Source organism: Phasianus colchicus, chromosome 19 (assembly GCF_987193195.1).
Source record: "Phasianus colchicus chromosome 19, bPhaCol1.hap1.1, whole genome shotgun sequence".
NCBI lineage: Eukaryota > Metazoa > Chordata > Aves > Galliformes > Phasianidae > Phasianus > Phasianus colchicus.
In genome coordinates, this window is record NC_143454.1 from 10,041,331 (window position 1) to 10,053,330 (window position 12,000).

Below are 12,000 nucleotides of genomic sequence, written 5' to 3' on the forward strand. Positions count from 1 at the left end.
TGCCTGCAGTGCACCCCGAGCACCTCGTGTGCCCTGCTTTGCTCCTCACACCTTCCTGTCCTTCTGCAGGGCATCGCTGTGACACTGTGGTGGATGGCTGCAAGGGCAAACCCTGCAGGAATGGGGGAACGTGTGCTGTGGCCAGCAACACCGGCCGTGGCTTCATCTGCAAGTGCCCTCCGGTACGTTCCCACTGTGCTCCTGCTTTGAACATGGGGAATTCAGCCCCTTCCGTTGGGAGGAGAATCCGTGCATCCAAGCTTTCCTCACCTGCTGAGTCGGGGAGGAGCAGTGCTGTCGGTGTGACACCTGGCTCTGTAGGGCAGGCTCCTTTCTGCCTGGTGGATGGTGGCTTGTGCCACGTAAAGCTGGGACAGTCAGAGATGGAGAAGAGTTCCCTTTGTTTTCAGAGGGATGCTCTAATGGGGTTCATGCTGGAGGTGATTTTGCCCATCGCTAGTTTCAGAGGCGGCACCACAGCTGTGCCCTTAGATCTGATTCACCACATTTGGGCTGAGTTTCCCAACACACACTGCGTATCAGGACATAGGTCTCGGTGACTGACCCCTCCTTGCTGTCCCTTCTGCAGGGCTTTGTGGGTGCCACCTGTGAGAACGACTCCCACACCTGTGGGACCCTGCACTGCCTGAATGGTGGCACCTGCATCTCCATGCACAAGAGCTCCAAGTGCGTGTGTGCAGCAGCCTTCACGGGCCCAGAGTGCCAATACCCGGCCAGCAGCCCCTGCATCTCCAACCCCTGCTACAACGGGGGCACCTGCGAGTTCCTGAGCGATGCCTCCCCTTACTACCACTGCAACTGCCCTGCCAACTTCAACGGCCTCAACTGCCACATCCTCGACTTTGATTTCCAAGGCGGTTTCGGGCAGGACATCATCCCACCCAAAATTGAGGAGAAGTGTGAGATCGCCGTTTGCGCGAGCTATGCTGGCAATAAGATCTGTGATGGGAAGTGCAACAACCACGCCTGCGGCTGGGATGGCGGTGACTGCTCGCTCAATTTCAATGACCCCTGGAAGAACTGCTCACAGTCACTGCAGTGCTGGAAGTACTTCAATGATGGCAAGTGTGACTCACAGTGCAACAACGCGGGCTGCCTGTATGATGGGTTTGACTGCCAGAAGTACGAGGGGCAGTGCAAGTAAGTGACTTGTTGGTCCTCTTGCTTTAAAGCTGTGAGCGCTGCAGTTTTCTGGCTGTGTCTTCATTCTCCTCTCCTGCACTTAGGGCTGCATCTCAAGTCCCCATAGTTGCCCCCTCATCCTACAGGGTTCTGTGCACACTTGGTAGCTCTCTGTTTGGCTTTGCTGCCCTGACCTGCATCGTGCCCCACATGTGAATTTTGCAACCAGCAGTAATGGCACAGTGAGGTTCAGTGTAGGGAAGACCAAGCAGGGAGCATGATGCTGTGAGCATCCAGGCACATGGCAAGCACTGTCTTTGACAACAGCAGGGACTTGCTCCCAGATTTCTGGACAAATTCTAATCTGAGTAACTATTTTGTGTCCTCATGTCTTCTCTGAGTCTCAGCAATTTGTCCATTGCATCTCAAATGTGACTTGTAATGTAGCTCACAGTACTTTTCCCTGTTCTCTGGCATCTAGACTGTGACTTATGACACAACAGCTGCTATCTCTCGCCCCTCAGATGAGCACTTTGCAGTGCTGCATGGCACAATTGCCTTCCATGTCAACTGGTCCCATATCCATTAAGAGAAATAATATTTACACAAAAGAGAGCTCATTGGGAAGCACAAACTATTTCCTTAGCAATCATCATAGAATCATAAAATCATTAAAGCTTGACTACTAAGATCATCTAGTCCAACCATTGACCCGTAGCACGCACAGTGCCTGCTCTAATTCATTCCTTTGTCTTTCTTCCCTTCTGCCCAGCCCTCTGTACGACCAGTACTGTAAGGACCACTTCTCAGATGGTCACTGTGACCAGGGCTGCAATAACTTTGAATGCGAGTGGGATGGGCTGGACTGTGCAAACAACATGCCTGAGAAGCTGGCGGATGGCACGCTGGTGGTGGTGGTCCTCATCACCCCCGAGAACCTGAAGAACAATTCCTTCAACTTCCTGAGGGAGCTGAGCCGTGTGCTGCACACCAATGTAGTCTTCAAGAAGAACGCCAAGGGAGAGTACATGATCTTCCCATACTATGGCAACGAGGAGGAGCTGAAAAAGCACTACATCAAGAGGTCAGCAGAGGACTGGGCAGATATGTCCAGTGCTGTCATCAACAAAGTGAAGAGCAGCCTCTACTCGAGGGCTGGCAGGAGGCAGAAGAGAGAGCTGGATCAGATGGACATCAGAGGGTAAGGGGACCAGTGGGCGCCTCTGTCACAGGGTTGGTTTTGTATTGATAATAGTAGGTTAGTATTGATAATAATAACACAGAATCACAGCACCATAAGAGTGGGACAGCCCTCTCAGATCCCCAACCCCAGTCTGTCCCACCGTGCCCCCAGACCACATCCCTCAGCGCCACGTCTCCGCAGTTTTGGAACACCTTCAGAGATGGTGACTGCCCCACTTCCCTGGGCAGCTGTGCCAATGCATTACTGCTCTTTTGGAGAAGAAATCTTTCCTAATACCCAACCTGAACCTCCGCACGGTGCTGCAGGGCTCCTGCACTGGGTGTTTTTGGGCGGGGGGGCTGGCCAGCTGATGTCTGCTCACAGGAAGGCGTTGGGCTAAGCCTCAGGTTCTCCCTGGGAGATGCTTCCAAGAGCTTTGTTGTAAAACTCAATCGCTGCAGACTGTGTTTGGAGCTCTTTTGTATAAACATATAGATCTGACCTTCCCTCTCTGTGGACTCAATCAAAAGTCAACGAAACCAAAGGAGTTTGAGAAGTGAAAGTGATGTGAAAGATCTTCTGGCTTCCAAACAGCCTCACTGACAATATTGTAGTGTCTGGGTAATTTCAGAGCGTGGTGCAGCAGGTTCCCTCGCATTCCTGTAGATAAGGAGTCAGGCTTTGCAGTGTTCATGGAGGCAGATCCAGAAGACCACCAGTGTGAGCCCAGGGCTCGGGCCACGGGGAAGAGACAAGATGGGCTCACACTTCCTGCTGCCCACTGCCCTGCAGGGTGATTGATGGTAGCCCCTCATCTCCCATTGACTCTTCTCTCACAGATCCATCGTCTACTTGGAAATTGACAACAGGCAGTGCATCCAGTCGTCCTCCCAGTGCTTCCAGAGCGCAACCGATGTGGCAGCCTTCCTGGGGGCCTTGGCCTCCCTGGGCAACCTGAACATTCCCTACAAAATAGAGGCTGTCAAGAGTAAGTGCAGCTGATGAGAGCCTGAAACTTCCCCACCTCATCCGTGCTCGGTTATCGGTCTGCTGGCTCAGGTGCCACATTTGAGCACAGTTTGGTTTTAATAATAACTCTGCATCTTTTTATTCCTTTAAGTCTGTTTTTAAAAACAATACCAAACGAGTTTATTATTTTTGCTTATTCCAGTTTTATTTCAAAATCATTATCGCTATAAAAGTTAAAAAAAAGCCCACGCAGCCCAACCAGCTCCAATCAATCAGTGACATGCAAGGAGTTGAAGTTTGTATCTTGAAAATCCCCCCTAAATCCTTTTGTCTTAACAGCTCAATGCAAGCGCAATGATTTGAAGTTTGCTAATCCTTTTCCTTAAAGGAGAAAAAAGTAAAGCTGTCTCCTGATGCAGGCTGCCTTGTGCAGCGGAGAATTTGCCGATAGTTTGCAATTCTGATTAATAGCGTATAAAATGACCTTATTTTGGGAGGGGGCTGATTTAGATCAGCCTTGGGTCCCTTTATTAACTAATTTTGCTTCATTTCCACTCTGTCACTCGTTTGCTATGCAGCTTCATGTCTCAGCATCTCTCTGTGCCCCATTGCTTTCCAGGTGAAACGGCGGAGCCCGCGAGGAACTCCCAGCTGTATCCTATGTATGTGGTGGTGGCTGCACTGGTCTTGCTTGCTTTCATTGGAGTGGGAGTGCTGGTGTCCCGCAAGCGGCGCAGGGAGCATGGCCAGCTCTGGTTCCCAGAGGGCTTCAAAGTGACGGAGTCGAGCAAGAAGAAGCGCCGAGAACCGCTTGGGGAAGATTCTGTTGGACTGAAGTGAGTAATGTGTTTGTTATCTGCCAGGCACAGCAGAGAGGGGCTGTTCGGAGGCTCTTCTGAACCGTCCCATCGGTTTTGTTCTCTAGGGCATTGTGGTGGAGTGGTGGGGAGGAGAAAAGTGGGGGTTTGTATTGTTCTGCGTTGGGAAGACCACACTTCAGTTTGGAGGAGGTTTTTTAATGCTTCCTGGTCCGTTGGCTCTTGGGAGAGTATGAAAGGCACCTTGAGGGGAATGTCCTGAAAATTAGCCTCGTTGATTCTTCTGTGCATGTATAAGGCACAGCCCATCACAGATCAGTCCCTGCAGAGGAACTAATTCTTGGTGTGGTTTTATTTTCAAAGACCCCTCAAAAATGCTTCTGACGGCACGCTGATGGACGACAACCAAAATGAGTGGGGTGACGAGGAGACCCTGGACACCAAGAAGTTCAGGGTAAGCTGCTTGCAGGGTTCCCTTTCTGCGCTGCAGCAGCTGCTCTCTGGGCTGTGGCATGGAAAGAACAGAGCTCCATGGAAAGCAGCACACAAGATGTCCCTTGGGACTTCCCAAGGCCGCTTTCTGAACCTGCTTGCAATGCAAACACACCTGTGCAGCTTGCAGAACTTCCCACCTTGCAGCTCAGCTCAGCTCCCCCATCCCACACTCAGCATTTGTTGTTGTCCCTCAGTTTGAGGAGCAAGCGATGCTGCCTGACACAGATGACCAGACAGACCACAGGCAGTGGACTCAGCAGCACCTGGATGCTGCCGACCTCCGCATCTCCTCCATGGCCCCAACCCCACCGCAGGGCGAGATCGATGCAGACTGCATGGATGTCAACGTACGAGGTCCAGGTAAGGCTCTCTGCCTTCTCTTTTTGGCTCATCTCAAATCCTCACTGCCTGCAGATGGGCAGTCCCAGAGCTCCCATCTCCGTTTTTAACATGCTGTCCCTGCCCTCTCAGCCACATGTCATGGTTACTGCTCACCCCTCTGCATGGCACAGTTGCTGTTCTGCATGAGACACTCTGCCAAATTCTGTTTTCAGCAAGATCTCTTTATTTAATCGTGGAGAGGGAAATCAGAGGATACAGGAGAACTATTAAATCATTCCACTTCTCCCCTGCCCTTGGCTTGGAAGGGGCCATAGAGATCATCCACGATCTTCTTTCCAAATTTTTGGCTATATTAATAATTAGCAGACATATAAACTGCTTCAAACATTTGGTCTTCCCCATCTCTCTGAAACCGTCTGCTGAAATAATGGAAATAGCTAAGGCTGTGCTGTACCACATGAAGTCTGCACTGAGCAACCCTTCGTATTGATCGCACCTTGCGTGTCAGTGTGCCAGCCAGCAGACGAAGCAGGAAAACCAGAGAGTGCTGAGATAGCCACGGAGGAATTTCACATCCATATCAGAGGAAGGATATTCGTGTTTGATGTGCAGAAGCAGTCAGGAACACAGTCTGTGTGCTCCCACGGGAATAAGCATCTATTGCAGACAGAGCATCTCGCTGAGCCGCCCGTGTTACGGGAAGGCAGCAAGCCTTTTCTCACCGATTTCCCCCATGCTTTTCAGATGGTTTCACGCCCCTCATGATCGCCTCGTGCAGCGGAGGAGGGCTGGAGACTGGCAACAGCGAGGAGGAGGACGATGCTCCTGCAGTCATCTCAGATTTCATCTACCAGGGAGCCAGTTTGCACAACCAGACCGACCGCACTGGTGAGACGGCGCTGCACCTGGCTGCCCGCTACTCGCGCTCCGACGCTGCCAAACGCCTGCTGGAGGCCAGCGCTGATGCGAACATTCAGGATAACATGGGCAGGACCCCTCTGCACGCCGCCGTCTCTGCCGATGCCCAAGGAGTCTTCCAGGTAATGGGTTCTTTCACCACTGCTTTTCTGCAGAAAGCATTTGTCCTGCATGTTGGGTCAGCGGTGCAGGTTGGATGGGACCCTGGGCAGCCTCATCCAGTGGGTGGCAGCCGACCCACAGCAGGCTGGATGGGCTTTAAGGTCCCTTCCAACCCAGTCGTTACGGTTCTGTGACACCCCCCAGGAGGGCTTGCAAGGTCTGTCCCACCTAACGTGTATGCTTCCTCTGGCTGGGGCAGATCCTGATAAGGAACAGGGCGACTGATCTTGATGCCCGAATGCACGACGGGACGACCCCACTGATCCTGGCTGCTCGCTTGGCTGTAGAGGGGATGCTGGAGGACCTCATCAACTGCCACGCAGACGTCAACGCTGTGGATGATCTGGGTACAGTGGGAGGCTAAAGAAGAGGAGGGCTGCTTTACTAGTCCCCTTCGCACTCACTAATTCTTGCTGTGTTTCCTGGCCTTCCCCTGTAGGCAAGTCAGCACTGCACTGGGCAGCTGCTGTGAACAATGTCGAAGCCGCAGTCGTCCTCTTGAAGAACGGTGCCAATAAGGATATGCAGAACAATAAGGTAGGATCTTTGGGGCTGACCAGTGGGCAGGGAAAGAAATTTGGGCACTGTGTTAAAGGGCAGTTTGAGCTTGTAATGCTACACTGCCTGGCACTGAGACTGTTGTTCTGCTGTGACTCCAGGTGTGGGGTTTGGTGTTAAGGGTTATGCCGTATGCAGTGCTTGGTAAGGGGTACGGTGTGGTGTTACCTGGAAGATGAGTGAACATGGACCTAACTACGTTTGGGTTTCTAGGAGGAGACCCCACTGTTCCTCGCCGCCAGAGAAGGGAGCTACGAAACAGCCAAGGTCCTGCTGGACCACTTTGCAAACCGTGACATCACGGACCACATGGACCGGCTGCCGCGGGACATCGCGCAGGAGCGCATGCACCACGACATCGTGCGCCTGCTGGATGAGTACAACCTGGTGCGGAGCCCTCCGCTGCACAGCGGCCCGCTCGGGGCCCCCACGTTGTCCCCCCCGCTCTGCTCCCCCAGCAGTTACATCGGCAACCTGAAGCCGGCCGTGCAGGGCAAGAAAGCCAGGAAGCCGAGCACCAAGGGCCTGAGCTGCAATGGCAAGGATTCCAAAGACCTGAAAGCCCGGAGGAAAAAATCACAAGATGGAAAAGGCTGTCTGCTCGACAACTCCAGCGTGCTGTCCCCAGTGGACTCCCTGGAGTCACCCCATGGGTACCTGTCCGACGTCGCTTCCCCTCCGCTGATGACTTCTCCATTCCAGCAGTCCCCTTCCATGCCTCTGAACCACCTGCCGGGCATGCCCGACGCCCACATGAGCATCAACCACCTCAACATGGCAGGGAAGCAGGAGATGGCCCTGGGCGGCTCTGGCAGGATGGCCTTCGAGGCGGTGCCGCCGCGCCTCTCGCACCTCCCTGTCTCCAGCCCCAGCACGGCCATGAGCAACGCCCCGATGAGTTTCTCCGTTGGCGGAGCCGCCGGCCTGAGCGGGCAGTGCGACTGGCTGAGCCGGCTGCAGAGCGGCATGGTGCAGAACCAGTACAGCGCCATGCGGGGCGGCATGCAGCCGGGCACGCACCAGCAGGCGCAGAACCTGCAGCACGGCATGATGAGCTCCCTGCACAACGGGCTGCCCAGCACCAGCCTGTCGCAGATGATGAGCTACCAAGCCATGCCCAGCACCCGGCTGGCCTCCCAGCCCCACCTGCTGCAGAACCAGCAGATGCAGCAGATGCAGCAGCCCGGCATGCAGCAGCCCGGCATGCAGCCGCAGCCCGGCATGCAGCAGCCCCAACAGCAGCCCCAGCAGCAGCCCCAGCCGCAGCAGCACCACAACCCCGGCTCCAACGCCAGCGGCCACATGGGCCAAAATTTCCTCGGTACTGAGCTGAGCCAGCCCGACATGCAGCCGGTGAGCAGCAGCGCCATGGCGGTGCACACCATCCTGCCCCAAGATTCGCAGCTGCTCCCCACCTCTCTGCCGTCCTCCCTTGCGCAGCCCATGACCACCACGCAGTTCCTGACCCCCCCTTCCCAGCACAGCTATTCCTCCCCGTTGGACAACACCCCCAGCCACCAGCTCCAGGTGCCCGACCACCCCTTCCTCACTCCCTCTCCGGAGTCTCCAGACCAGTGGTCGAGCTCCTCGCCCCATTCCAACGTGTCCGACTGGTCTGAGGGCATCTCCAGCCCCCCCACCAGCATGCAGTCGCAGATGGGACACATCCCCGAAGCCTTCAAGTGAGACCCAGTGGGGCTCAGGGACTGCAGCCTGAGAGACAGCTTTTGTTGTTGTTGTTATACAGGACGCTGGATGCTTTTATTAAAGGATCCTTTTTTTAAAATATGTTTTTATACAAAAGTTTAAAAAAAAAAAAAAAAAAAAGACAATTCTTTTTTTTTTTTTTTTTTTTTAGTATTTATTTATGTACTTTTTATTTTACACGAGAACACTGCCTTTTTTTATTTATATGTTCTATTGTTAAGAACTCAATGTGAGACACCAGTTGTTGTGTTTTGAGGAATCGTAAAGATGAGGTTTTTATGGGACATTCTCTTTTGTTTGGGGGTTCGTTGTGCTGATTTGAGAGGAAATGTTTATGTAAAGCTATAAGCGACCATTCAGGATTCTGCAATGCCATTAATTTATTTTTTTTTTCTCTTTCAATTCAGAAAGAGATGTGAGAAAGAAAAGAGGAAGAAAAAAAATTGACTAAAAATGCCACTCCATAAGGGAAATAAATTCAGTATGGGTGGGTTTTTGAAATGTACTTTAAAATGTTTCCTTTGCTGTTCTATCTGAGAGGACATTTTATGGTACCGGTCCTTGTTTAAATTTCAGTATTATAGAGTTGTATATTTGCCTCGGAATAGGAATTTTTGTTCTCTCTCGTTTTTATATATATATAAATATATATTTAAATGATTTTTATGATTTAAAAAAAAAAAAAAAAATCATGTTTATAGACCTGTAAGGACAGGTTCTGAGATAAAACAAACCAACAGCCACCCTACAGACCAAGAAGAGCATCTGCCAAACTTTCTGAGAGGGCAAACCCATAAGTACGGGGTATGTACCAAACCCACAGCTGTGGAGCTCATCCACAAAGGAGACTTAACTTTACTTTGAATACCTTTCCTCTTTTTTAGATGCTGGGGTTGTTTTTTGTGTGTGTGTGTGTGTTTGCATTTGGAGTAACTGTTGAAAAAAGAAATGCCGATGTAAACTTGTAAACCGCATCCTTATTTTAAGGATGGCTGCCTATGGTAGAGGGAATGTCTGAAGGCAGACAGCCCGAGGAGGTGAGGAAGCCCTGCAGCCACAGGGCTGCAGCTGGGGCAGCACAGCCTGGCTGTGCTCGGAGCCGCTGACATTTTGTTCCTGGGAATCTGGAGTGCTGCATCTTTTTTTATACTGATGTACACTCGTTCTGTGTATCCTGTAAAATATAGTATAAGCCTGTGGCAGATTTAATGTTTGTAAATACGTTTTGTTTTGTTTTTTTCTGTTTTTAAAGAGAAGGTGGATTTTGTTTCAAAAATCTAATTGAGCAAGTCTTAAATATACCAGAAATATATCACCTTGTAGAGGTGTTGGGATCTCACTCGCTCGGGTGCAAAGGCAAGCAGACACCCTACGACTAGAGCTAAGGGACAGGCAGATAGCAGCTAATCCACAAAAAGAAAAAGGTTCTTCTTCCTCATTCCTTTCTATTAGAACACCAAATAAAATGGACTTCTCAAAGCACAGGGCTTTGAGCACTCATCTTAGTGAACATTTCAGGCCGTTGTTATTGTGACATCCCTAAAATGAGTGATAAAAACATCACGTGGTGTTGAATCTTCCTATGTTTTATAAACTAGAGTGTAGTTTAAGAAAAGATATCTCCTGTAATAAAGTTATCTACATGCAAAGTTGTAGTTTGCAAAAATGATGTTTTTTTTTTTTTTTTGTTAACTGATTTGCAATAAATGATGCTTCTGGGCATCTAGATTTTACTAAAACTGGAACTTGCTGTTTTTGTTGTGGATTGACTGCAATCTGGGCTTGATACCCGCTTGGCTTTCCATGCTGCAGGGCTCTCCTTCTGGTCAGTGACACTTTCTCCTTATCAAAACCCTCAGGTGTGAGCAGTGCACTCAGCCTCCTGTGCTCCAGGTGCCCCAACCTCCCATGCTGCCTCTGCTGGCAGGATGGAACGCAGGAGGGGGAGCATTGAAAGTGTGCTTTGCAATCTCCCCTGTGCATTCCAAACCTATCACTAGCAGCAGATTTCTAGGAGAACGCTCTGGCTGATGAGGCAGCCAAGGGTGAAGCACGGCTGCATGCTTTTAATTATTTGGGATCTGTAGAAACAGCCCTCCACAAGTGGTGATAAGAATTACGTACAGCGCTTCCTGCTTCGTACGCTGCCAAGCAAATGGCAGCTCTGGGTCTCAGATGTGGTCTCTTACATGGATACAGACAGAAAGGCATCTGAAGGCGCTGCTGAGGGGAGCACAGAGCTCCATGCCCAGCAGTGACATCCGCTGAACTCAGATCTGTAAGGTAATTTATTTCAATTCTTTCTCTTCCCCACAGGGACTCCGTATTCTAAATGCAACTGCACAGTCCTAAATACTCTGATATAAATAGCTGCACTGTGGACCTCCTCCCTGCAGTAGATAAGCCCAGTACCTCCTGGAATGCTGCTATTTTCCATTCAGGCATGGAGCTGGCATGTGTGTGCACGTCTCGGGTGCCCGGCCCTCAGACATTGCTGTACATCAGGTCAGCAGCTGCAGCACTGCACTTATTGCACTCTGCCAGACTCCAGGAGCTGCACAGCTGCTGTAGCAAGTGCTCGTGCCCCCAGCATCTATCCTTATCGCTCAGTGCAAGCTTAAGTGAGACATCCTTTTGGTTTTTTTTGCTGGTCTCAGACACCCCGCATCACTTTGAACGTGATCCAGCACCACTGAATCTCAGATTGAAGGGAGGGAATTTGTCAGCCTCCACCATCCTAACACATGTGCTGTCCATGAATCACATCTGGGAGCAGCCAGCCCTGTTCCCATGCAGCCCATCCCTCCTGGTTTCTCCCACACATACCCACCCCAGAGCTTTTTGCCTGTGGCCGTAAGCATGGCATGCCTTGGGGTCTGGAGCACATCTGTGCCAATGGGAGCCATTAGCAAGACTTTCTCCTGCTCCTATCTGGCCTAGCATGTAACACTCCAGTCACTTGTGGTCAAGGCAAAAATTTGGCCTGAACAGGTACATAAAGGGCTACGAAGATTTGTAAAACATGACACAGTGACAACTAAACGTGTGGCTCAGTTACAGAAGTTGGGGTGCACAAAACCTGCAATTTCCCCCAGGTCCACGAGGGGAGGTCAGGAATACAGCATGGAAAAAGCTGAATGCTGAGGAAGGGCAAAATCAGACAATCATTAAAGTTGGAAAAGACTCATAAGGTCATCAGGCCCAGCCATCAACTCCTCACTGTGCCCATTAGAACGTGGCTGTTTGTCCCACAGCGCCCCAAAAATGAAAAGCTGTGCACTGGCATATGAATGCATACTAATAAACCGGCCATAAATTAATACAAATTAAAAATCACAGAAGACTTTCAACAGAGAAAGCGTCTCTCCCTCCACACTTTCCCACAAACTCTTTGCAGAAGGCTTTGCCTTTCTCCAGTCCCCTCCACCCAACTCGTGTTGTCCAACCACAGCCACAAGCCCTCCCACCACCTCAGATGCTGGGAGCTGAATTTCGAGCCCTTTTGTCAACAGAAGATGCCAGGGATGAGATGAGCGGGTCATGGCAGGCATAGTTGGTTTAGGACTCCAGGTGGAAAAGGCTGAGAAGCACTGAGATTCAGGCTGGATGTGGCTCTGGGCAGCCTGGTCTGGTGGTTGGCAACCTTGCCTGTGGCAGGGGGGTTGAAACTAAATGATCTTTGAGGTCCTTTTCAACTCAGGTCGT

The 12,000-nt window shown here is 51.0% G+C and overlaps 1 protein-coding gene across 2 annotated transcripts in view; it reads left to right on the plus strand.

The window, feature by feature from the left end:
* The window catches only part of NOTCH1 (notch receptor 1), a 33,609-nt gene extending 25,230 nt beyond the window's left edge, over positions 1 to 8,379 (plus strand). For both annotated transcript variants that reach the window (XM_031601845.2, XM_031601846.2), the window contains exons 24-34: positions 70 to 182; positions 590 to 1,161; positions 1,916 to 2,344; positions 3,166 to 3,314; positions 3,915 to 4,131; positions 4,477 to 4,567; positions 4,803 to 4,968; positions 5,695 to 5,990; positions 6,230 to 6,377; positions 6,470 to 6,567; positions 6,802 to 8,379. In XM_031601845.2, the coding sequence (XP_031457705.2) occupies positions 70 to 182; positions 590 to 1,161; positions 1,916 to 2,344; positions 3,166 to 3,314; positions 3,915 to 4,131; positions 4,477 to 4,567; positions 4,803 to 4,968; positions 5,695 to 5,990; positions 6,230 to 6,377; positions 6,470 to 6,567; positions 6,802 to 8,274 (3,752 nt within the window). In that variant the 3' untranslated portion in view covers positions 8,275 to 8,379. The remainder of the gene's footprint in view (positions 1 to 69; positions 183 to 589; positions 1,162 to 1,915; positions 2,345 to 3,165; positions 3,315 to 3,914; positions 4,132 to 4,476; positions 4,568 to 4,802; positions 4,969 to 5,694; positions 5,991 to 6,229; positions 6,378 to 6,469; positions 6,568 to 6,801) is intronic.
* Positions 8,380 to 12,000: the final 3,621 nt, after the last annotated feature.